The sequence below is a fragment of the Lynx canadensis genome, chromosome A1, assembly GCF_007474595.2.
Source record: "Lynx canadensis isolate LIC74 chromosome A1, mLynCan4.pri.v2, whole genome shotgun sequence".
Lineage (NCBI taxonomy): Eukaryota > Metazoa > Chordata > Mammalia > Carnivora > Felidae > Lynx > Lynx canadensis.
In genome coordinates, this window is record NC_044303.2 from 89,990,683 (window position 1) to 90,018,303 (window position 27,621).

General features: G+C 38.3%; 1 protein-coding gene and 1 pseudogene across 1 annotated transcript in view; one reads left to right on the forward strand and one right to left on the reverse strand.

Annotated features, from left to right (window-relative positions):
- The window catches only part of CNOT6 (CCR4-NOT transcription complex subunit 6), a 75,722-nt gene that overhangs the window by 30,804 nt on the left and 17,297 nt on the right, over window positions 1-27,621 (reverse strand). Inside the window, 1 exon segment of the mRNA XM_030315953.1 lies at window positions 22,076-22,189. Coding sequence (XP_030171813.1) covers window positions 22,076-22,187 — 112 coding nt within the window. The 5' untranslated portion in view covers window positions 22,188-22,189.
- LOC115512020 lies at window positions 1,802-9,328 on the forward strand (annotated as a pseudogene).

Below are 27,621 nucleotides of genomic sequence, written 5' to 3' on the forward strand. Positions count from 1 at the left end.
AAGGGTTAGTTATAAAAAAATGTTTATTTCAATAATAAAACATATGCAAATTTAAACAAAGTATTCACTTCTACTTATGCAAATAACAAAATAAGATTAGTATCCAATATTCACAAGGCTAAGAGGGTTGAGACACCTTCATTAATTATGGGGAAAAACACAACTATATTTTGAAACCAATCCTGAAATAGCTACTAAAAATTTTAAATGTGAATATCCTTTGCCCCATCACAATTCCTCAATTAGATTAAAACTCTACTGGTAGAACTATGTAACCTAAGAAATTAAGGTTCCTAATTTTTGAGAATAAAAGAGTCACCTTTTGAAATTCTGAGGATATCTATTTACTTCTCCATAAAATTGTACATATTCCTCTGCATCCAAAAATGTGCATTCAATTTTAAGCAGCTTTGTGACTTGAGAAATGCTGAGATTATCCTGACCTAAATTAAGAGCTGTGTTTTGAGAAGTAATTTCATTCTAACATATCCAGAATGCTTTATTTGTTAAATACTGAGAGACAAGGGGAATCTAACTAGTGTTCCCTCAAATCAGAGGGGCGATCAGCAAACTCTAGGGACCAGGTATAATTAACATCCCTATGAAGAAATCAAAATTGCTACCTCTACATTTGCAGATTTAGAGAAAGCAAGGAAGAAAACATCTTGACTTGAATCTTTAAAACTGACATTTTAGAAGAAAAGGGAATTATACTTATCTCCATTATTCCCAGATTCTGTATCTGTGAATTCCCCTATCCCCTCCAGTTTACTTGTAACTCCAAATGCAATTCTTGTATTTCTGTTACATTCATTCACAAACATGCACAGAGAAGCAAAAAACTGTAGTCACCCAGAACAGTTCCCAGATGAGGTCCAACAAGGTAACACTCTGGCTTCTTGCTCCACTTTTCACAATGTGAACAAGTGTCTTCTTCATAATTTAGTGCTATATTTGTTTTTGCATATTTGTTTTTTGCATATTTGTGCTTTTTGTGGGTGAATTTGAGGTTTTAAATGGCCCCAAAGCATGGGGCTGAAATGCCAGCTGCAAGGCTGTGAGGTGTCTAGTGTTTGAGCTAAGTTTCCCTCAGGCATTCGTTAGTGTCCAAGAATTCAAGGTTAATGAGTTGACAATAGACATTAAATAAGGTGTCTTTAAACATAAACACACATTAAAACAAGCTTATGTATTGACTAGTTGATGAAAAGTGTTGTGACTAGAGGTTCACAGGAACCTAACCATGTATCTCCTCTCGGAGCAATGCTTCAGTACTTGCTAATTCCATGCTCAAGGTGACCATATAGAGCATAACTACTGTGAATAACAAGAATCCACTGTAACTGGAAACGGTGGCCATTTGAAATTTTCCCCACTCACAACTCCTGATGAAGTTAAAGACCAGGATTTCGGGGTCACGGTAAGGTAAACTTCACAAAAGGAAGAGGACTGTGCTGTGAGAATGGCAAATTGGATTAAGAAGAAGAAGAAGAGAGACCCGATTAAATTACATGAAGGGCACTAAGGAGAACATTTGGCAGATTAAATCCATTGATAGTGCTTAATTTAAAAATAGCAAAGTTGATGGGGAAGGAAATGGCCTTAACAGGGCATGTGAGTTAACAAATGGAAGTTTCAATCCATGAAGGAAAACACATCTGCAAAGGTACCCTCATCAAACTTTGGTGGGAAAGAATTCAGGTCTTAAATGCAAGGAAAGAATGTCGCTTGTTCAAATTAAAGAGATCTAGTTTAAGTAAAAGAAGATTAGGCCTGGAGGTAAAAAGCCTAGAACCTGAGAATGCAAAGACTGAGGCGAGTATTAGAAAAAAGGCAAAAGAACAAAGAAAGGTGAGAATATCAGGCTCAAAACTGACAGTGGAGGTGGTGTGATGCAGATGAAGAAAGGGCTGAACTCAGGTAAGGGGACTCACAATAGTCTGTGCTCTACCACTAAGGAGCTCCACCATCTGGTAACTGACCTTAATAAAAGGAAATGTTTGTTGCGAAGCTCAGTCAGTAACATCCGAACCGGTTACACCTTTTGTACTTTTCTAACTTCATTTTTTAAAGATTTTATTTTTAAGTAATCTCCACACCCAACATGGGGCTTGAACTCACAACTTCAAGATCAAGAGTCAAATGACTGAGCCAGCTAGGTGTCCTGTTAATAAATTTATTTTAATTATTATTTAAAAAAATTTTTTTAACGTTTATTTATTTGAGACAGAAAGAGACAGAGCATGAGTGGGGGAGGGGCAGAGAGAGAGGGAGATACAGAATCAGAAGCAAGCTCCAGGTTCTGAGCTGTCAGCACAGAGCCCGATGCAGGGCTCAAACTCACAAACCGTGAGATCATGACCTGAGCCGAAGTTGGTCGCTCAACTGAGCCACCCAGGCGCCCCTAATAAATTTATTTTTAAATGAACATGCTTACTATATAATTCAACACTGTTTAAAAATACCAAATCCCATCACCTGGTATAACTACCATTATATCACATTCGTGTTAATATAAAAAAAAAACAAACAAACAGGAAACAAAATTAAACTATACATGATTCCTTAATGTGATTTAAAAAAAAAAAAAAGAAAAAAATTAAAAAATGATGGAACCATAGAACTTTTGTTTGCTATAAAAGATTTTCTAAAACGGATCTAAGATTAACAGAGATTCTAAAAACATTAAAGGTTACAAATCTTAGTTTTAACTGCATGTTTTGCTTTTAAACTTGATTGCCTACAATGAAAGTGAAATAGACCATCATTGTACATTTCCCCCATCCACTCATTACATACTTTTTCTATCAAAAGCTGTATCATCTCCAAGGAAGATAAGTAAATGGTCAATAAATACACGCAAAGATGCTCGATTTCATGAACCATCAAGGAAACCCTAATCAAAGCCACAATGCTTCTTTCATGCCCACTAAGATGGCTAAATCAAAAAGACATATGTAACAATTGTTGCCAAGGAGTGGAGAAATTGTAACCCTTGTACAAGGTGGTTTAGAATGTAGAATGATGCAAACTTTCAGAACAGTCTGGCAGTTACTCAAAAAGTTAAACATTTACCATATGATCTAGTAATTCCACTCCTAAGTACCTACCTGACAGAAATGAAAATGCCCACAAAGAAACTTGTACACAAATGTTCACAGCAGTATTATTCTTAGAGCCAAAAAGTAGAAACAATCTGTGATGCTTTGATTTATAACAAAAAATATACATTTGATCTTCATCTCTGTTTCCAGAATGGAGCTCCTAAAATCCTTGGAATTTCTGAAGTGATTAAAACAGTAAAGGTGTCTTTTATTACAGGTGCTCCTTTCAAGGACACCAGAGTTTAACCTTAAATGAGGTGACTTTTTTAATGCCCCCATAAATGGGGACTTGTTGCCAGGGACACCAAGCAGGATTAGAGAATTGAAATTTTCAGTCCCCACCAGCCCCCATCCCCAACCACCAGGGAGAAGAGAGGGGGGAGAAGTTGTATCAATCACCAGATTTAATCAACCGTGCCTAATGAAGCCTCTGAGGGAATCTGTTAACTATGGAGTTCTGAGCTTTCAAGAGTAGGGAACACAGGGAGGTATGGGGAAGGCGAGGGGTCTGGAAAGAGCATGGAAGTTTCTTACCTGTTCCCTACACCTTGCTCTATGGGATCTCTTCCATTGGCTGTTCCTGAGTTTTTATAATAAGCCAGTAATCTAGTAAGTAAACTCTTCTCCTGGTTCTGTGAGCTGATAATAGCAAATTAATTAAACCCAAGGAGAGGATGATCCTGGGAACCTCTGGATTTGTAGCTCCTCAACTGAAAGCACAAGATAACCTGGACTTGTGACTAGTGTCTGAAGTTGAGGGGAGCAGTTCCATGGGATTGAACCCTTAACTTGTGGTACCCGACACTAGTGTCAGAATTGAGTTCAATTATAGGACACTCAGCTGAGGTGGTGTCACAGAATTGCTTTAAGTGTAGAAAACCGGCACATCCAGTGTTGAAGTAAAGTAGTATTGTAGTAGAGTACTGAGTAGACAAGACACACAGGAGTGTGTTTTTACACAGATAAATAAATACAATGATATCCACACATGGAACATTATTCAGCCACTAAAAGGAATGAAGTACTAATACATGCTACAACACGGATGAATCTTGAAAACATTATCCTAAGTATTAAGAAGGCAGTCACAAAGACCACAAGAAAATGTTTGGAACAGGCAAATCTATAGATGTAGAAAATAAACTACTGGCTACCTAGGCCTAGGGGACCGGAAGGAAATGGGAAGTGACTGCTAATGAGTATAGGGTTTCTTTTGGGGTGCTAAAAATGTTTTAAAAGTGAATGTGATAATGGTTGCACACCTGTGAATAAACGAAAACCCACTGACTGTGCACTTTAATGAATTATAGGATATGTGAATTATATCTCAATAAAACAGTTACATAAAAAAGTTTATAGCATAACAGAGAACAAAGCACAAAACAACATATGCAAAACAATTTGCATGTATACAATAATTAGATGAAAAAGTAACAGAAGATTCTATTCATAAGAAGAACCAGAAGGTAAAATACCTATGAATAAATCTACCAAGAAGTATATAGGACTTCTACAAAAAAACAAATGGAAAGACATCCTATAGGGAAGCCTGGGTGGCTAAGTTGATTAAGCATCTGACTTCAGGTCATATTACAGTTTGTGAGTTTGAGACCCACATTGGGCACTGCACTGATAGCTCAGAGCCTGGAGCCTGCTTCGGATTCTGTGTCTCCCTCTCTTTCTGCCCCTCCCTGCTTGTGCTCTCTTTCTCTCTCAAAAATAAATAAGCAAACATTAAAAAAAAAAAAAAAGTATCCTACAAATCACCCTAATTTATAAAACAACATGATCATGATAAAAATGCAAGGACCAGATAAGTGATTCTGAATTTCATTATTGAAAAAAGTTGCCAACTATCATCTGTCAAAATTATAAACACATACACCCTTTTGACCTACATATACATTAGAAAGGATGCAAAACAATCTACAAGGTTATTCACTGTAGCAGTGGTTTGTCATAGACTGAACATCAATATAGTACTACTTAAATAAGTTACAGGGGTGCCTTGAGCCCTTCATCGGGCTACACACATGGAACCTACTTGAGATTCTTTCTTTCTCTCTCTCGAAAATGGGAAGGAGGGAGAGGGAAGGAGGGAGAGGGAAGGAGGGAGAGGGAGAGGGAGAGGGAGAGGGAGAGGGAGAGGGAAGGGAGGAGAGGGAGAGGGAAGGAAGGAGAGGGAGAGGGAGAGGGAAGGAGGGAGAGGGAAGGAGGGACAGGGAGAGGGAAGGAGGGAGAGGGAAGGGAGAGGGAGGGGAGGGGAAGATGGAGAGGAGAGGGAGGGGGGAGGAGGAGGGAGAGGAAGGGGGAAGGAGGCGTGAGGGAGGGGAAGGGAGGTAGAGCTTCTCTCCTTTTTTCTTCTCTTTCTCTTTCCGGAGGAGAGGAAGGAGGAGGAAAAATTACAGTGATAAGAGAACTATCTATTATTTAGAATCTCTCCACAGTACAATGTTACATGGGAAAAAAAGCAAAGTGCAGAAATTTGTACATAATATACTATCTTTTGAATTAAAAATAAGGGGTAGGGGCACCTGGGTGGCTCGGTTGGTTAAGTGTCCTTGACTTCGGTTCAGGTCATGATCTTACAGTTTGTAGGTTCGAACTCTGCGTTGGGCTCTGTGCTGACAGCTCAGAGCCTGGAGCCTGCTTCAGATTCTGTGTCTCCCTCTCTCTATGCCCCTCCCCTGCTCATGTTCTATCTCTCTCTGAGAGATATTTAATGAATACACATTAAAAAAATTTTTTTTTAAATACGGTGTGGAATAAGAAACTATATTTGTATTTACATATGTATGGAAGGACTCCAGAGGTGTATAAAAGAAACTAATAACCCTGTGTATGAATGCATACGTGTGTGCATGCTGGGAGGTATAACGGAAAAAGGGGGATGAAAGGGAGACTTCCACCGTAAACTTTATATTCTCCATGTCCCCTTTTCCTGTGATGTCCTTAACTCCACTTTCTCCTGGCTAATATCATTAACTCAGTAGTCAGCTATTCTAGGATGTTTTCCCTGATCCTGCCAAGCTGGCTAAGACCGTCTTAAAGAAAAGATAATATAATAGGTCAAGCTTTCTGTCCTGTATTTATCATGGTTTTATAATTATCTTCTTGTGGGAGTCTTCTATAGCCTGTAAGATTCCTGAAACCTTATGTCTCATCACCTTCCACATCAGAAGTCTCAGAGTAAATGAATAACATGTAAGTGATTTTCAGTAAGTTAGTGATGGCCTCAAAACTAGTATTGTGCATGTCCTGCCTCCACTTGAGTTTCCCTCCTCTCTTGTTTACCTGTCCCCACTCTAGACTTCCCTAGAGTAGACATCAGGGTCACCGAGAGGGTGGACAGCTGCACAAGCTGTTAACATTCTGAAAGCTACTTGACTCTGGAGTTACACTTACCACAATTACCGAAAAGAGCTAAATGTAGTACTATCTTTAAAAAATTCAGAAGAACTTGGGACACCTAGGTGGCTTTGTCAATAAAGCGTCCAACTTCAGCTCAGGTCAAGATCTAACAGTTCATGAGTTCGAGCCCCATGCCGGGCTCTCTCTGCTGTCAGTGCAGAGCCTGCTTTGGATCCTCTGTTCCCTCTCTCTCTGCCCCCCACCCTCACTCATGCATGCTTTCTCTCTCTCTCTCTCTCTCTCTCTCTCAAAAATAAACATTAAAAAAAAAATCATACTGGCACAAAAACAGGCACTCAGACCAATGGAACAGAATACAGAACCCAAAAATAGACTCACAAACATATGGCCAACTAATCTTTGACAAAGCAGGAAAGAATACCCAATGGATAGGCAGTCTCTTCAGTAAGTGGTGGTGGGAAAGCTGGCCAGTGACATGGAGAAAAATGAACCTGGACCACTTTCTTCCCCATACACAAAAATAAACTCAAAATGGATGAAAGACCTCAATGTAAGACAGGAAGCCATCAAAATCCTCGAGGAGAAAACAGGCAAAAATCTCTTTGATCTTTGCTGCAGCAATTTCTTACTCAACACACCTCCGGAGGCAAGGGAAACAGAAGCAAAAATGAACTATTGGGACCACATCAAAATAAAAGGCTTCTGCACAGCAAAGGAAACAATCAGCAAAATGGAAAGGCAACCGACAGAATGGGAGAAGATATCTGCAAATGACATATCAGATAAAGGGTTAGTATCCAAAATCTATAAAGAACTTATCACACTCAACACCCAAAAAACAAATAATCCAGTGAAGAAATTGGCAAAAGACATGAACAGACACTTCTCCAAAGAAGACATCCAGATGGCCAACTGACACATGAAAAAATGTTCAACATCACTCATCAGGGAAATACAAATCAAAACCACAGTGAGATCCCACCTCACACCTGTCAGAATGGCTCACATTAACAACTCAGGCAACAACAGATGTTGGCGAGGATGTGGAGAAAGAGGATCTCGGGGCGCCTGGGTGGCGCAGTCGGTTAAGCGTCCGACTTTAGCCAGGTCACGATCTCGCGGTCCGTGAGTTCGAGCCCCGCGTCAGGCTCTGGGCTGATGGCTCGGAGCCTGGAGCCTGTTTCCGATTCTGTGTCTCCCTCTCTCTCTGCCCCTCCCCCGTTCATGCTCTGTCTCTCTCTGTCCCCAAAATAAATAAAAAACATTGAGAAAGAGGATCTCTTTTGTACTGCTGGTGGGAATGCAAACTGGTGCAGCCACTCTGGAAAACAGTATGAAGGTTCCTCAAAAAATTAAAAATAGAACTACCCTACAATCCAGCAATTGCACTACTAGGTATTTATCCAAGGGATACAGGTGTGTTGTTTCAAAGGGACATATGCACCCCAATGTCTCTAGCAGCACTATCAACAATAGCCAAAGTATGGAAAGAGCCCAAATGTTCATCGATGGATGAATGGATAAAGAAGATGTATGTGTGTGTGTGTATGTATGTACACACACACACACACACACACACACACACACACACACAAATGGAGTATTACTCGGCAATCAAAAAGAATGAAATCTTGCCATTTGCAACTACGTGGATGGAACTAGAGGGTACTATGCTAAATGAAATTAGTCAGAGAAAGACAAATATCATAGGACTTCACTCATGAGGAATTTAAGATACAAAACAGATGAACACAAGGGAAGGGAAGCAAAAGTAATATAAAAACAGGGAGGGGGAGAAAACATAAAAGACTCTTAAATATGGAGAACAGACGGTTACTACAGGGGTTGTGGGAGGGGGGATGTGGGCTAAATGGGTATGGGGCATTAAGGAATCTACTCCGGAAATCATTGTTGCACTATACGCTAACTTGGATGTTAATTTTAAAAAATTAAAAAAAAAGAAAATCAGAAGAACCTGATCCAGAATTTGAGCAACATGGTCTACCACTCTTCATGGAAAAACATGAAGAAAGCTTACTCAAACTAGACTCAAACTCAACTGAAGCCTTCAAAATGTCAGAAAATGTCACAAACTAGAAAAGGCTAATGTGTGACCCTACAGCTAAAGGCACCTGATTTATAGATCATTTAAAAACTACCAAGGAGGACCCCCCGCCCTCCTTGCACCCACTCTGGCCCCTGCACCCACTCTCCTGGGTGCCCAGCAGGCAAAGGTGCTGGAGGACATGCTGTGGGAGCAGTCTGAGCCGCTGCCCTAGCTGGCCACCATCTGCCAGTTCAAGTGGTTACCTCCAACTGGTGCTGGAGCAGGAGCACGTGGCCAACACCAAAGAGTATGAGTGGATAAAAAAATCTGAACTTTGGTTTTGCCAAACTGAAGGCACTTGTGCTATTTCTTCCCCAGAGCAGGAAGCACAGCAAAGCTGATATCCTTAAAGGTGCAACTGAATACATGTAAGTTCCCAGTGATATTTTCAAAAGAGCCAAAGACTCAGAAGAAAATCCAGATCACCAGAACTATAGCAACAATACTTCTGAACCACATATATCCTTGGCTAGAAATCTATAGAGAAACAACACCCAATATGCCAGCTGTATTGTGGGCTTGAAGAATGAGGAGGAAAGGCCCGGGGCAGATGGTAGCAGTGGTGAGTCAGCATACACTTAGTCGCCAGAGCATGATGTCTAGGACTGGAGAGATCTCCCCAACCGGGAGTCTGGACAGATTCTTAGAAGTGGATGTCCTGAGTCACAGGCTTCCCCAAGTATGCAAAGTGAAAAGGCCAGACCAGGCCTACCTCCTAGAGACACATGCAGTCTTGAAAGTTTAAAAAAAAAAAAAAAAAAAAGACTCCCAAGGAGTCCAGACCTAAGTTCCTATATCCTGGAAGGTTCCTTAGTGTGACTCTGGTCAGTATATCTCTCCCTACCTGCACTGCTGCCTCAAGGGCCTGGAACAAGTACCTGTTCTGGGCTACAGATGTACCTCAAAAGCAGACAGTCACAGTGCTGCCACAACACAATGGAAGAACAAGAGGAACATGAAAGTTGTTTGTTATCTGCAGATTCTTTACGTAGAATTTAAAAATTTGTATATATCTGAATTTCAGCTTCCTGTAACAACAAAATAATTTGCTGTTGACCAACCACCCTACTGAAGGAAAGAAAAACTAGATGAAAACTGGGTACAAAACACAAAAATGAATTTGAAAGCACCAGAGAACTACCAAGGCAGCAAAGAGATGAGAGACAAAGAGCTCAGAAGAGAAGTACCAGGTAGGACAGGTCCCACATTACCTTTGGCAAAATATGCAGAATCACAAGCAGCTAAGGCAAGTAGATGAGGCGAAAGCAGAGAGGCTGAGGTGCTAAGCAAAGCTTTAATCCCTCTTCCACCGCTGGGGAAACAACACAGGAATTCGGGAACCATCACAGAAGACCTTGCTAAATCATCAAGATTCTAGTTAGGATCTATAAATGGTGGTGGGGGGGGGGGGTGCCTGGATGGCTCAGTTGGTTAAGCTCAGGTCATGATCTCACAATTTGTGAGTTCAAGCCCCGCATAGGGCTCCCATGCTGACAGCGCAGAGCCTGCTTGGGACTCTCTCTCTCCTGCTATCTCTTTCTGCCCCTCCCCTGCTCATGCTCATACTTCCTCTCAAAAATAAGTAAATAAACTTAAAAAAAAAAAAGAAGATCTATAAATGTAGTAAGTATGACCTGCAATAAGCCAACCCAATGAACACCACACAAAAGGAGATAAATCCTTGATTAGATTATGGTCAGCTGCTCCTACCGTGACTACCTGCCCAAGGACAAAAGTAAATCCACCTGTAAGGAAAAAGAACACCATCCAGACTATCAAATTATTCTACCATTTCATACAATTTCCAGAACTCAATGAAAATCACCAAAGTGGGGTGACTGGGTGGCTCAAGTAAGTGTCTGACTCTTCATTTTGGCTCAGGTCATGATCTCACAGCTATGAGATCAAGCTCTGCAGCAGGATTCACGTGGAGCCTCCTTAAGATTCGCTCTCTGCCCCTCCCCCGCTCATGTGCATAGGCACACTCTCTCCCTCTCTTTCTGAAAGAAAGAGAGAGAGAGAGAGAAGGAAGGAAGGAAGGAAGGAAGGAAGGAAGGAAGGAAGGAAGGAAGGAAGGAAGGAAGGAAGGAAGGAAGGAAGGAAGGAAGGAAGGAAAAGAAAAGAGAAAAGAAAAGAAAAGAAAAGAAAAGAAAAGAAAAGAAAAGAAAAGAAAAGGAGAAAGAAAATTACCAAAGTATTGAAAACCAAAAGAAATAGAAAAACAACAAAACAGAACTCCCAGGAGATTTGGATATTGGAGTTATCAGACACAATCTTAAAAAAAAACTATGATGGGGGCACCGGGGGGCTTGGCTGGTTGAGCAATCAACTTCAGTTCAGGTCATAACCTTGCAGTTCATGGGTCTGAGCCCTACATCAGACTCCCTGCTGTCAGCACAGAGCCCACTTTGGAGCCTCTGTCCTCCTCTGCCCCTCTCCCACTTGCACTGTCTCAAAAATAAACAAACATTGAAAAAAAAAAAAAACAAACCTATGATGGACTTGCATTTTAGGCAAGAAAGAGTGACACATACTAGATTTACCCTCCTACATAAAACAACTAAAAACCAAACAAATATATGAAAAATTGAGTTTCAGACATTAGACATCAAGTAGCACGGGACAATAATCATTGACAGATGGGACATAGACAAGGTGAGCCTTTGTGACAGTTGTGCCTGGACGGCTTCCTTAGAGTGGTGTGGGGAGATGGAACCCAAGTGGAGTCTGGTGGTCTATGTGAATTGAGATGAAGCTGTCAGTCCAGGGACATCAAGCTGTCAGTCCAGGGAACCAGCTGACAGTTCACAGGGCAAAGTGCCAGAGAGAGCTACACAGATAGAAAGCTCTAAAGATCTGAAGATCCTCCTGAGTCTTCAGCTGAGTAATGATCGGCAAATGCATATGAACGGAATCTGAGACCAGAGATGGGGGAGGACAAACAGAAAAGGGCAGAGGAAACAAACCTTAGATAGATCACACAGGACCAGGAATAGTTTGTGTTCCCATCAGATGGAAAATTTCATAATTCAGAGAATTTAGAAAGGTAGTACTTAAAGCAGATCTTGAGAAAAATCAAACTGTTTCCAAATAATTCAACTGCATCCCAGAACAAAGCTCAGGAGTATTTATAGGAGTACAAAACCATCAAGCACCCAAAAAAGTAAAATTCACAATGCAATGTGACTAATACAAAATTACCAGACATGCAAAAGGAGAGAAAGAAAAAGAGCAATGGGTAGAGGGAAAGTGAAAAGGAATCATAACCAATCCAATCTATCTAAAAACACAGAATTAGCAAACAAGGACATTAAAAGTTATTTTAACTGTATTACATACCCTCAAAAAGGCAAAATGTTAAGTAAAGGCATGGAAGATTAAAAAAAAAAAAAACACACTTTTAACTTCTAGTTATGAAAAATACACTATTACTGGATGAGATTAACAGCAAATTAGATATTGTAAAAATTAATGAAATTAAAGACAGCAATAAAAACTGTCTAAAAGAAAAAAAAGGAACAAATTAATAAACAGGATTAGTGAGCTATAAGGCAACTTCAAGATACAAGTACAGTAAAACCTTGGATTCTGAGTAACTTCTTCTCTTAGTGTTCCACAAGTAAACATTTCTTTTTAAAAAAAATTTTTTTAATGTTTATTCATTTTTTGAGAGAGAAGAGAGACAGAGCATGAGTGGGAGAGGGGAGAGAGAAAGAGGGAGACACAGAATCCAAAGCGGGCTCCAGGATCTGAGCTATCAGCACAGAGCCTGACATAGGGCCCAAACTCACTCATGAACCACAAGTTCATGACCTAGCCGAAGTCAGATGCTTAACTGACTGAGCCACCCAGGTGCACCGATGAGCAAACATTTCTAGCACATTTTAACTTGAAAAACGAGCCATGTCTTGCAATAAGAGTAGTATATGACGCTGAACGTCACATGATCACAACTGAGCCAATGGTTCTTCTTTCTCTCTCTCATTGCAGGATTGTGGGTGATCCTCTCCCATGGCTGTGGTGCTTGCAGAAATCAGTGATTTCTTTTAGAATGTTGGAAGGGCACTAGTGTATTTTTTGTCACTTCAAAGCACCTATGGGCAGTCCTTTTCCACAAAAGAGTAAGCTTAGGAATTCTTTGCTTCATTCTAGGTCAGGCTGCCTGCAGGGACCCTTTCCTCTGTCTTACTGCCAGTTACATTAACTACAGTATATAACAAGAGTTTATTAATACTGCACTGTAGTAAACATCCATGAGAGCACATACAATGGCTCCCACGCAGAAAAAGGTTGAAAAGAAAGGCTGTAAGAAGGAGATGATTACAGTGGAAGTTAAGAAGAACATCATGGAGGGACGCCTTGGGTGGCTCAGCCGGTTGAGCAACCAACTTCAGCTCAGGTCATGATCTCACGGTTTGTGAGTTCGAGCCCCACATCAGGTTCTGTGCTGACAGCTCAGAGCCTGGAGCCTGCTTCTGATTCTGTGTCTCCCTCTCTCTCTGCCCCTCCCCCACTCATGCTCTGTCTCTGTCTCAGAAATAAACATTTAAAACAAAAAAAAGCAAATCATCCAGAAGCATGAATGAGGTATGAGGGTGGCCGAAATTGAAAGATTTTGTAAGAAGTCTACATGTGCATCTCATCTGTAGAGAAGGAGGAGAAAAGGCAGAGGAATCCCTCACTTCAAATGAGATTAGGGAGATGTGTAAAATGTGGGAAACAGTCCAAAATTTTGTAAAAAAGCACCACCTGAATAAGGCTGTGGCAGTGCAAGTGATGAATCTGTTTCACAATAATACAATATTCCATTTCTGAGAAATCCTCAATGACAAAAGCCAAGTGTCATTGGATAGATTCCTTGTTAAAGCTGCACCAAAAGAAAAAGATTCCATTGACCCAATGAGTAACAGTGATTCCGTTAGGGATACTGGAAGTCGTCCTACACAATAACCCTCCTCTCTCATCTACCTCACATCAGTCATGAAGGTTTTCAAAGGTAAGTGCAGGTTAATTTGTTTATTTTTCTTTATAATTTTGTATTTTCTTTATTATTTTGTATTATATTACAGTATTGTAATCATTTTTATATGCATATTTTTAGTTGTGGAACAAATCATCTGAGTTTCCATTATTTCTTGTGTGGAAATTTGCTTTGATAGACAAGTGCTTTCTTTGGATTACATGAATGTTTCTGGAACGAATTATACTCACAAACCAAGGTTTTACTGTAACTGTATTCCAAAAAAGGTGGGGAGTGGAGGGAAGAATATAAAAAATTACTTAAAAGAGTAGCCTAAACTCTTTCAAATTTTCTGAAAACTATTAACCTACAGATCCAAGAGGTTCAACAAAACCTAAGCACAAGAAAAAAAAAAGACACCAAAATACATCATAATCATATTGCTTAAAACCAGTAATAAAGAAAAAATCTTAAAGCAGCCACAGAAAAAGGACATACATAAAAGAGGCAAGGGTAAGAACAACAGCAGACTGCTCATCAAAAACAATGCAAGCACAAAGATGGAACAGGATCTTTAAAGTACTTCAAGATGAAAACTGTTAACCCAGGATTCTATACCCAGAAAAATTATCTTACAAAAAAGAAGGCAAAATAAAAAGACTTTTCAAACATGAAACCTGAACAAACCAGCAAGCATACCTCCACCACAGGAAATGCTAAGGGGAAGTCCTTCAATCAGACAGAAAATGAGAACAGAAAAAAACTTGCCTATACACAAAGAATCAAGAACACTGGAAATAGTAAGTACATGGGTAAATAAAAACAAGTTTTCCTAATACTTCAGTGTTTAAAGCAAAAATAACAATATATTGTGAGATTTATAACACATATAAGGAAAATATATGACAGCAACAGCACAAACACCAGGAGAAAAGAAACAAGTAGACTGTTAAAACTCTCATACTAAATATGAAGTAATAGAATATAACTTGATATACTTTATATTATTAACCCTAAAGAATTAGACATTATTAAACAAAGAATTATAGCTTACTAGTCAACAAGGAGATAAAATGCAATTTTACAAAAAATACTGAGTTAATTCAAAATGAAAAAGGCAACAAAAAAAGATTATGAAAATGGAAAATAAATCACATGACAACAGATTTAAGCCCAACTAAAAGAACTGAAAAGAGAGAAACCAGCTAGTATCCACTGGAAGCACCTATCTGAGAACATCATCACAGCTGGGAGGAGTTTAGTGCAACTCAATTATGAGAGCAAAGTGTCCACAATAAGTCAAAAAAGCAGTCTGGACCCCAGGAATTCCAAAAACTGGCCAGCCAAGGCCCCCCACTGGGGGGGGGGGGCAGGGGGGACACGGACACTCTCTAAAAATGAGAGCAGGGAACAGAATCAGGAAGTTTCACTCTGCAAAAACCAGAAGAGGAAGCTCTAAAGTTAGAAAAACAATCCTGAATTACACCTTCTAAAAGTTCAGAAAAATGAAGTTTAAATAAAAATGAACAGAAAAGTTATATGGTCAAATCTCATAGAAGCTATTAAGTTTTTTTTAAAAGTTACCAGAATAACTAAACTCCCTATGGACAAGGAAAGCATACCACAAACATGCTCAAAAAACTACTTATAATTTCAAACGGAGCTAAAAATTTGACATTAAGAAATGATAAAAAAAAACATAAATAAGAATTAGAAAAACTCAGTAAAGGAAAACTAAACTACCAAGAACTTAATGATGAATAACCACAAAAAGAGTATGCTTTTACAAAAAGAGGAAATTTTTAAAAATCACAAATAAATGAAGAACTAAGGGTTCAGAATCAATTGTTTTGTTATACACCAGCAATGAACAATTGGAATTTGACATTAAAAACAGCAATACCATTAGCACCCCAAAAATGAAATACAGTAAAATCTTGATTTGCGAGCATAATTTGTTCCAGAAACATGCTTATAATCCAAAGCATTCGTATATCAGTGAATTTCAAGAACCCTGTCTCAGTTGTGATCATGTGAGATTCGGCATCACGAAGGACTCATATTCCAAGCCACTGCTCATTTATCAAGTTAAAATTTATTAGAAATGTTTGTTCATCTTGCAGAACACTCACAGAACAAGTTACTCACAAAGGTTTTACTGTACTTATGTACAGATCTAACAAAATATACACATGACCTGTATAAGGAAAACTAAAACTTTGATGAAAGAAATCAAAGAATTAAATAAATGGTAGATATTCCATGTTCAGCAATAGGAAGACTAAATATTATCAAGATGTCAGCTCTTCTCAACTTGACCTATAGATTCAATGCAATCTCAACTGAAAGTACAGCAAGTTATTTTGTAGATGTTGACAAACTAATTTTAAAGCCTTATATGCAGAGGCAAAAGATCACAAAATAATCAACACAAAATTGAAGGAGAAGAAGCTGGAGGACTGATGCTAGCTGCCTTCAAGACTTACTCTAGGGGCGCCTGGGTGGCGCAGTCGGTTAGGCGTCCGACTTCAGCCAGGTCACGATCTCGCGGTCCGGGAGTTCGAGCCCCGCGTCGGGCTCTGGGCTGATGGCTCAGAGCCTGGAGCCTGTTTCCGATTCTGTGTCTCCCTCTCTCTCTGCCCCTCCCCCATTCATGCTCTGTCTCTCTCTGTCCCAAAAATAAATAAACGTTGAAAAAAAAAAAAAAGACTTACTCTAAAGCTACAATCATCAAGACAGTGTGGTACCGGCAAAAGAATAGACAGATCAACAGAACCCCAATACATTCATACAGTCAACTGATCTTTGACAAAAGAACAAAGACAATACAATGGAGAAAAGTTTTTCCAACAGATGCGCAGGAGTAACGATATCCACAAGCAAAAAAAAAAAAAAAAAAAAGTAGATACCTCACACTCTATAAAAATGAATTCAAAATGGATCACAGACTTAAATGTAAAACACAAAACCATAAAAATCCTGGAAGATAGTACAGAAGAAAATCTATTGTGATTTGGGTTTGCAATGACTTTTTAGCTATAACACCAAAAGCACAATCCATGAAAGAAATAATAAGCTGGACTTCATTAGAATTAATAACTTCTGTTCTGTGAAAGCCACTGTCAAGAGAATGAAAAAACAGGTCATAGACCGGGAGAAGGCATTTGCAAAGACCTATTTGGTAAAGGACTGTCAATCAAATACACAAAGAACTCTTAAAACTCAACAATAAGGAAACAACCCAATTTAAAACTGAGCAAAAGAGGGCACCTAGGTGGCTCAGTTAAGTTAAACATCCAACTTTGCCTCAGGTCATGATCTCATGGTTCATTAATTCAAGCCCCACATTGGGCTCTGTTCTGAGACTGGAGACCCCACTTCAGATCCTCTGTCTCCCTCTCTCTTGGCCTCTCTCCGACTAGTGCTCTCTCTCTCTCTCAAAAATAAACATTAAAAGATTTTTTTAGCATATAAGCATAAGAAAAGTTATGCTCTTAATCATATGTCATCAGGGAAATAAAAATTAAAAATAGTAACAATGAGATACCACTACACATACCATTTAGAATGGTCAACATCCAGAACACTGACAACATCAAATGCTGGAAAGGATGTGGAGCAATAGGAAGTCTCATTCATTGCTAGTGGGAATGAGAAATGATATAGACATTTTGGAAGAGTTTAGCAGTTTCTTACAAAACTAAACATATTCTTACCATATGATCCAGCAATTGTACTCCCTGGCATTTACCCAAAGGAGTTGAAAACTTACATCCACACAAAAACCTGCACATGGATGTTTATAGCAGCTTTATTCATAACTGCCAAAACTTGGAACAACAAAGATGTCCTTCCATAGATGAACGGATAAATAAACTGTAGTAAACCCAGACAATGGAATATTATTTAGCACTAAAAAGAAATGAACTATCAAGCCATGAAAAGACATGGAGGAACTTAAATGCATATTATTAAGTGAAAGAAGCCAATCTTTAAGGCTACATACATACTATATGATTCCAACTATGTGACATTCTGGAAAAGGCAAAACTATGGAGGCAGTAAAAAGATCACAGGTTGCCAGGGTTCAAGGAGAGGGAAAGGAGGATGAATTGGCAGTGCACCAAAGTCTTTTAGAGCAGTAAAAATATTCTCTATGACTCATAATGGTGGATACACTCCATTATATATTTGTCTAGACCCGTAAAATGTACAACACCAAGAGTGAACCCTAATGTAAAGTATGGACTTTTGGGTGATCACATGTCACTGCAAGTTCATCAACTGTAATAAATGCATCATTCTGGTAGAGGATGTTGATAGGAGGTGGAGGGAGTCGTGCACTATACTTTGTCAAATTTGCTGTGAACCTAAAACTGCTCTAAAAAATTAAAGTCATTAAAAAAACAAAAATCTAGATCAGTGGCTGCCAGGGGCTGGAAGTCAGGAGGTCTGCTTAAAAAAGGTTCATGGGGAAGTTTTTTGGGGGTGATAAAACTCATATTGTAACTGTGGTCGTGGTTATACAACTGTGTATTTATTTTAAAAGCTGTACAACAGTAAAGTGAATTTTACGGTATTTTTATTTTACTGTAAATTATACCTTATTTTTTTTTAAGTTTTAAAAATGATTCAAGAGACCAATATGCAAATTCAGAGAATAAATCTCTGAAAAAACACAAAGGAATTGGAATAATAAAAAAATATTATCCAAACTATACTGAAATGGTTTTCTTTAAAAATAATGTATAGTTTGAAATTTTTTTTCTTTATATACTGTACTTGAGAATATCAAGATAGAACAACCAACACCAAGATATATTCCAGTAAAATTACAGGTAAAAAAAAAAAAAAAAAAAATCCTTTGGGTATCTAGGCAAAAAGAGCAACTAACTAATAAAAGAAAGAAAATTATACTGGCATCAAGGCCATAGCAAAACTGAAGTAACATACATAAAATATTTAAAGAAAAAATGTGAGCCACCAATTTTACATTCAGCCAAACTGACTTTCAAATATAAAGGACACAAACTGTTACCAACATGCAAGAAATACAGAAAATACTACTCTCATGAGCCTTTTCTAAAAGGAAACATCTAGAGAACAAGCCTCCAGAAAACCGAAATGATTAGGAATAAGCGAACTGGTGGGAGGCACTGAATATATACTTACCTACAAAACAAAGTCTAAATGGGGAATTATGCAGGTTAAATGGGAAGGCTGATAGTATATAATGACTACATACTCTATCTAACAGTATAGACAGAAAACAAGTACTTAATGGGAGTGAGGAGGGAAACGGGGATAATATTCCGAGAAGTTTTACCCGCTTTCAGTACTCATATTAGTAGTAGTATTTTTAGTACTGTTATTCTGAGACTGCAATGTAATATGGGATAAACCAAATAAGTAATTATGGGATATTCAAATTCCATCATCCCATGTCCCTGAGAACTAGGACACCCAGTATTAAAGGAGATACACATGTAATTACAGAAAAGGTTAACTAAAATCCCTGTTATTCTGATTCTGAATCAAAAGTCTCAATATATTTTTATATTTTAACTGTAAATATACACATATATTTTTAAAAATTTTTATAAGTATGTATATATCATATAAGTACACATCTTTCAATCATAAACGTGTACGACTATACATATATGATGAAAAGCTATGATGCATATAGTCTTATTTCACAGCTCTGTCCAGTGAAAAGACCTAGAAACAGTGACCAACCCAATAGTAACAAGCATCTGTAGCAACAGATATTTTGGTCTTGAAATATCATTTCCAACTTAAAAAAAAAAAAAGATTTCTTGGAAAAAATTATAAATTCCAGGTTTGAGGCAGTAAATACACAAGATGAGTCAAGAAAATCTTATTATATCAGATAGCAAGGAAACTACCAAAGACAGGGTTGTATCAAAAACTCATAAATCCTTTAAGAAGCTCTCCCACTGGCCGACAACAGGGCAATTTAAGCATCAAAATAAAAGTAATAATCACAATCCACAACATATGTTTGAAACTAAAATGTTTAGATATCATAGTTAATAATGACACTTTAAAAAAACCTAATTAGTCACCATCAAAGAATGACAGTTTATACTGAAAACTGGTAAATAAAAGGAAACAAGCTTTCTTTTCTAATTAATCATTAAGTGTGGGAAAGCATGTGTTTGTAGATGTAGCTCACTTAATGAAAAAAGATGACAGAATTAGAGTATCACTATTTTGCTTAGATATACATAATTTACTATTAAAACTATAAGGAAACAAAGGAAGTGATTAAAAGAAAGTAATGGTTACTTTTGAGAGCACAGAGGTGGTTATAATTGGCTGTGGCAAAGGAAGGGGCTCTGGGGTAGGTGAAAAAGTTCTAATTCTTGACCTGGATAGCGGTTACAAGGCTACTGACCTTATAATAATTCATTAATAGATTTGTCTGTGTGGTTTTCTTTATCTGTGTTTCATTTTACAATAAAAAATTTACTTTAAGAAGTAAATGATGAATAGCTGTTTGGCTTATCTGGTTAATACCAAATGACAAAAGGAACTCACCACCCATCCCACTGGAACCAGAGGAGCATATGAGATAACTGTGGGTCCAGGATTCAATGACCTCAGGTCCCTAGAACTCTGCATCACAGAACCTTAAGGAACTGGTGCTAAAGCATATACATGAACTGTCTTTGCATGAACTGAATTCAGGCCTTGACAATTTCTACATGTAGGAGCTTATGTACTCAAGACTGCTAAGATAAAAAGTGACCTTTCTGATAGCGGCTTTATTACAAGGTCCTGTTCCATAGACCAATTTCAACCAACAGTTTATCCTCCGTGTTACTTGGTAAAGATACGACTATTTGTTAAGAAAGTTACTTCACAGGAATCCTTTCTTCCTTCCTATCCTGTATACAGATTTCTTACCAAAGCTCAGAGTAAGCAGAAAACAATGATTCAAAATTGTCAAATAGTTCTCACCATAAGGTAAAGGGGGGGAAGAGTGAGGCAGTAGGAGGAAAGAGTGGAAGAGAATCCTCTTAACCTCAGAGATATAATCTCACTGACCAAAGTGAGTACTTTTTAGTTTATCCTGGTATTGTAAGAAAATGGAAACTTCCCTACATGCAAAGGACCTATAATTCAAAAGCCACTAACACAGGCTGAAAAAAAGAGAAAAATACAGTTAAATACCAATCATGAGGAAATTAAAAGGGAAAAGCAAGAAAGGGTGACTGCCTGAGCTTTAAAGGTAACTGGTAAATCAGACAGCATGTTTCCCTTTGGGCTTACCTGATCCAGAAAGCCATATCTGACAGAAGAGGGAGAAATTTTACTCTGTACCACACCTACTCTATGAAACTGAACACCCCTTACTTACCACCAGCACTCTAAAGAGAGAGGGAAACCAAGAGAGACTCGCGTGGGTACCCAGGGAGAGTGTTTAGGTTTACTGAATAGGTTCATAGAGATTTTGAGCTGACAAGGAAAGAATACTACTATCATTACTTTCTTTTTGCTTCCTGTAAATATTTTCCTGCCTAGTCTTGGCAATTATATTTTGTCTATTAGTTACTTATATTGGTGCACTCCGTTCTTCTCACTCCCTAATATGCCATAAGCTTCAGAATGCAGGGACTGTGTTTTTTTCCATCCTATGTATCTTCCATATACCTAGTACAGCACCTGGCAAGATGTTATACACATAGCATGTGTTCAGTATGTTTGCTGCATTAAATTAAAAAAAAAAAAATTAAGGACAGTCAGGAAAAAGAGGAGAAAACTTGCAAAACTCAAGACAGAATAGAAGAAAAGTATGAGGAGGCATATTAGGCCAATATTAACACAAAACCTCTTTAGCACTGGTTGCCTTAAGAATAAGGCACCTGGTATTAACCGGGTGTATCCCTTCACCACCTTTGAAGTATTAAAAAAGAGGCTGCAGGCCCCCCAGCAGGGATGATGGGGATATCTCTGCGGCTCTGGTTCTAGGGGCTCTCCTATTTCTTTGACTAGGTCTAAACTGCATTAAGGTAGAAGGGAACTTTGAGATCTGCTTTGAATTCTTTAAAGATTTTGTGTTTCTGAATAAGGCTATCCTTAGAGACTCAGACTGAAAAGCAAATGAAAAAAATAAGGAGAAACAAATCTATCACATAACCTATTCTAGAACAGGCATTTCCCATCCCACTGGAAATCTGTAATTCGATAATACAAAAGCTCAATCCTACTTTATCAGAGAATTAAGTATCAGAACAAACCTTTATGCACTAGGCAGTTCACATGTGTCATTTTTATTTCATCCTTGTCATTCCCATTTTTATAAAAGGACACTGACACTGAAATAAGCAATGAATGGGTTTTGAACTTTGACCAAAACCATATTCTTTCCACTGAACCTTCCCACTTCTAAGATAATTAGCACTGGTAAAATACAACACTGCCTCTTTAGTGCACTGGCATTAGAAAGCTTAATTTCTACCATCTTGATTTCCACACCATTAAATTTATGCGTGCATGTCTTACCACTTATTTCAAGCTCTGCCCAATGTGATTTCTTTCCATTTGCTGCTTCTTCAGAGGACATAATTGTGTACATCCTCCTAGGGTCAGGAGGCTCGTATTTTTCTTTGGGCATGCCTGTTGAATTGAAAAAAGCAATCAGTATTCTGAAGAACCAAATAACTGGAAATAACCAACATCCTTTTAAAAGTAAATACCCATATTATCATCTCTAAATACCACTTCCCACTAAAAAGAAGCTTCTTGGAGAAATGGAGAATTGCAGGTCCAGGATCAGAAAAATATAAAACAAGGCTGGGTGCTAACAAAGATGCTGTGACAGCAGACAGCTTGGAGAAGCTTCCATTGGCCACAAGTAAGACAACATGAATATCAAAAGAATAACTATTAAAAAAAAAAATTAAAAAAAAAATTCAGTCACCTAAAAAGTGGCAGAAGGGAAAGAATTAAGCATTTATCCTGCATTTCTGGCCAAAACTAAATAAGGGAATAATCTTAATAGAATTCCATCTAATAAATGCAGAAAGTTAAATAGTTAGAAAAATCACTATTTCACAACCCAAAATGAAAAAAAAAAAAAAAAAGGACTGAGGCAATGACCACCAATGATTAATGAAAGCATTAGGTGAAAAAAGAATACAATGGAAAAATTACAAATGGATATTCAGGCTATGAGATGTCAACACAATGGTCCATCTCATCATTAGGATGACTAAACTCATGTGCCAACACAACATATTTTGCCCCCTCATCTAAACATAGTAAAAATAAAAAAACTGAACGTGAATCAAATCAAGCCCTCCTACTCCTGGTAACCAGTTGACACAAAATGAAGAGGATAGAGGAATATGTTAAAAATAATACATTCGGGGTGCCTGGGTGGCTCAGGTCATGATCTGGTGGTTCATGAGTTCGAGCCCCACGTTGGGCTCTGCACTGACAGCTCAGAGCCTGGAGCCTGCTTCAGATTCTGGGTCTCCCTCTCTCTCTTCCCCTTCCCCACTTGTGCGCATGCACTCTCTCAAAAATAACTAAACATTAAAAAAAATAACACAAAACATAACAACGTGAACATACTGAACACTTCTGAACTGTATACTTAAAAATGGTGAAGGCAGCAAATTGTTATATTTAACCACAATTAAAACTTTTTAAAAAATTGTAAACAACTCCACAAAAATACAGCCAACCAGATACAGAATATGGAAAGTTCTACATGAGAAAGATCCAATTTCTTCAAAAATAAAGGACATGAAAAAGAGGAGACCAAATTGACATGGAATTTGGGCACAGCAATGAAATGCACAGCAATGAAATGCAATACCCACACCTTGTTTGGGTCCAATTTGAACAAACCAAGCATAAAAATTTTTGAGAATTTGAAAAACTAAATGTAAGTTGATACTGAAAGATTACTCTTCATTTCATTTGTGGTTATTTCCTTAATCCTTATCTGTTATCCATACATTCTGACATATATACGTGAAACGAAGTCTCACACCCTTGCATATCCCCCAAACTCCTTGCCTGAGTCTTACTTCACCTTATTTGTTTGGATGAGCCCAAAGTCACTTAAGCCAACTCTCCACCTACTATGGATACATACCCAGCTAAATATAGCCAGAGAAAAACCTACTACACCATGTGAACTTAAAGGGAATCACTCAGCAACCACTTACCTCAAATGGACTATTTATGCCGCCAAGAAATTATACTTTAAATTCTCCTAGTCCCTTCTACATGACTTTCTCTTCAAACTTCTAACATTTACCCTCCATCCTCCCTTTCTTACTTCCATTTTCTCATTGAAACAGAAAACAACCAAAAGAGGCCTTTCTATGAACTCCCACCCCCACCCATCTACACTCTCATTTAGTAGGACAAATTGCCCCTCTGAACACTCAATCTCATCATCCCCATCATCTTGCCTGTTCAAGGACATTACTTGGCAATTCTCTCCTACATCACTTTCCCCCTCTATACTAGATCTTTATCTTCAGTATACATATATATGGTATTAGCTCCTTTATTTAAAAGTCCTGACCCCATTTCCCCCTCCAGTTACACTTTTTTTTCTCATTCTCTTCACACACACACACACACACACACACACACACACAAATTATCCTTGGAAGTTACATATGCTGTCTCCTCCTCCCTTTTTCCCAGTTAAAATCATTCAAATCAGTATGTGCTTTTAACATTCCACCAAAAACTGCCAGGAAGAAAACCAGTGGCCCAACATTGTTATAATCAATGCTCGTTTCTTAGACCTACTTTTGCTTGTCCTACGATCAGTATTTGATGTAGATGATCACTCCCTCTTAGACAGACTCACTCAGTTGGCTTCCAGGATATCTTTTCTCTTGGTTTTCCTCTCATCTTACTAAATTTAGTCTTTTGCTAGTTCTTCCTACAGTCAGAATTAACTCCATTTTACCAGCAGAAACCTGAAGCCCAAAAACGTTTAAGAAATTTAACCAGCATTATAAGGCTGGGAAGTAGCAGAGTCAGGCTTTGATTGCATCTGATTAAAAAGTTAAAGCTACTTTCTAAGTGAAATAAGACAATCACAAAAAGACAAACATTATTTCATTTACATGAGGTACTAAAGTAGTCAAACTCACAGAGACAGAAAGTAGAATGGCAGCTGCCAGGGGCTGGGGAAGGGAAGTTACTGAATGGGTGCAGAGTTTCAGTTTACGAGAATTACGGAGATGGATGGGGGGTAACTGTTGTACAACATTATGAATGTATTTAATACTACTGAATGCTACATTTAACAATGGTTTTAAGATGATAAATTTTATGTACATTTGCCACAATAAAAAAAGACTGGAAAAAAGTCAAAGCAACTTTCATTATACTATGCTGCCTTCCTAACTGATGGGAAGTAGAGCTATTTTTGAAACAGAAATGAGCTTTGGGCAGTCAAAACATATAAGTAAATAATCCTTAAAAAGCTGCTTTAAAAAATATAAATGATGAGACTAATCATCTGCACAAGAAACAGCACATCTATTTTTTGTTTTCTTAAATATTATTGATGAAACTGTTGTCTTACATGTTAACTTCTGGAAAAGAGAAATACAAGGTCTGAAGTTTTTAGACTGTTACAAAATACCTAACAGAGAGCTATACAGTCAAAAAACTGTTCCTATTCTAGAAGACAATCTGGCAAAGCAAGTGCCTTTTCTGAATGATATGAATATCCTAGTAATAACCTAGAAAATATAAAACGTTGTGTAAGGCTACCAAAGCTTGATGGTTAACAGTGCTTAAGATCACCCAAATGCCATGATTTTGATCAGACTCTACTTAGAAAACAACCATCTGGGGGCACCTGGGTGGCTCAGTTGATTGAGCATCCAACTTCAGCTCAGGTCATGATCTCGAGGATCATGAGTTCAAGCCCCACACTGGGCTCTGTGTGACAGCTCAGAGCCTGGATGGAGCCTGCTTCAGATTCTGTGTCTCCCTCTCTCTGTGTCTGTGTGTGTGTCTCTCTCCGCCCCTCCCATGCTCATGCTCTCTCTCTCTCTCTCTCTCAAAAATAAATAAGACATTTAAAAAAATTTGGAAACCAACCATCTGATCTTCATTGGCTTTTCCAAATAGAATTTAACAATGGTAAGAAATTGGCTCTCTCCAGCTGAGTTTAGTATCTTGGTCCTATTATTAATCATTTGACTCCTTAGTGACAGTTCAGAAGTCTGATTTGCCAACTACATGTGAGCTTAGTTTGAATCAAGGTCCAGAGTTTGATTCCACTTCGGAGAATGGACAGAAGTGCCACTGAACTAATAAGAAATCTGAAAACTAGGCCCTGCACTTGGGGTCATTCCATTAGAGGGTCATAATTTCTGCATAGGTAGCCAACCACTCCCTTTCTTGATTTTTCATAATGTGGGATGGGTTGTCTTAAAATTTAAGAGACAGCTCATTAAATGTGAAAGCAGTGAGGAGATCATCTTTATTTCCAAATCCCTGAGACTGAGGATTCGGAAGTGGGGGTGGGGGGAGGTGTATGACAGCAGAGAAGTTGGCCAACCACTATACTGTACACCTGAAACTAATTTAACACTGTGTCAACTATAGTCAAATTTAAAAAAAAAAAAAAAAGTAGCAAATTGGACAAACTCCAGAAGCAGCAAGACAAGCACATCTGCCCACTGAACACCTCCCCATTTTTTTTTTTTTTGACTCTGGCAAAGCATAGCATTGGTAGGGAAAAGGATATAAGAATGCACACAATTTAGGATCTTTCCCAAGACTTTGAAATCAACAAGCAGATCTCTCCTCTAAATAATCTGCAGTGGCATACCTTATTTTTATCTAAAAAGACTAAAAGGTTTCCAAAACAGACTTAAAAACTGTCAAGGATTACAAAAGAATTAGAAACAGCTAGGCCAGGGTAAGCAGCTATGCAGCACCTGACTAGTCAATCCCCTATCCCTCCAACCCAATACCAGACATCACTACTGACCCTGGCAGCATAAAACCCACCCCCACTCTGGATCTGAGAAACAGTTTTTCATTACCTTAGAATAATTATTTGCCTTAAAGAAACACAGGACATAATTTACCAACATAGAAAGACAGGCTTTCATAATTAAACATTTTAAGAAATGGCCTCAAAATACAGAACTATAATCACAGTGGGAAAGTCAGCGTTGCAAAGCAGAGTTACAAACCATAACACAACTAATAAGGTTATCCTGGAGTGTTTAAACTAAGAGTGGCCTAACTGCATACCATAAACTTAGAAAAACAGCTATCTAAATGAGGAAAAAAAATTAGGAACCTACAGATTCTTTACCTAACATTTCCAGAAATGGTCTGTGTGTGTATGAATATGGTGCAGTGAGGGGCCTGGGGCAGGAATCACAGGGAAGGGTTACGAGGGATTTATCAGAATCTAAAATAAAAGAAGAACACCTAAATAGGAAACAGACTAGAATGAAGATACAAAGATAACTTGCAAAAAGTTATACCCCACCCCCATAGCGCTAAAAAGATTCATAGTTCCCTAATCAAAGACCTTATATTAAATCTATTTTAACCATCCTCTGGCTAGGAGTGGAAAGAAACAGCTGCTAGAAACAGGAACATAAAGAAAGGGGTAGGAACCTCTGGTCTTTTTCCTGTTAGGAACCAAACTTCTACCAATCAAAACCAGGGACAATCAGGTATCTGAATGTTCCCATGGAAGGAAAATGTAATTATAAAAAACCACCAACTGGGGGCTGAAATCCACTAATCATAACTACCCACAGCCAATAGGTGTGCCACAGCCTGCCTCTCCCTCATCTGTACTTAACCTTCACAATCAGTCCGAGTGGAAGCCAACAGAAATGCTTAAGTACCCACCCACACCATATCTGTATAAAATGCAAGTCAACAGAGTGGTCAGTGTCAAACACAAATTAAGCATAATACACGTAGCACAATGATTATACAAAATCATACAAAAGAAAATAGAAATACTACAGAAATCGAAAAATATTCCACAAAAAAATTGTTTCTTGTGCTTAAAAAACTACATAAAC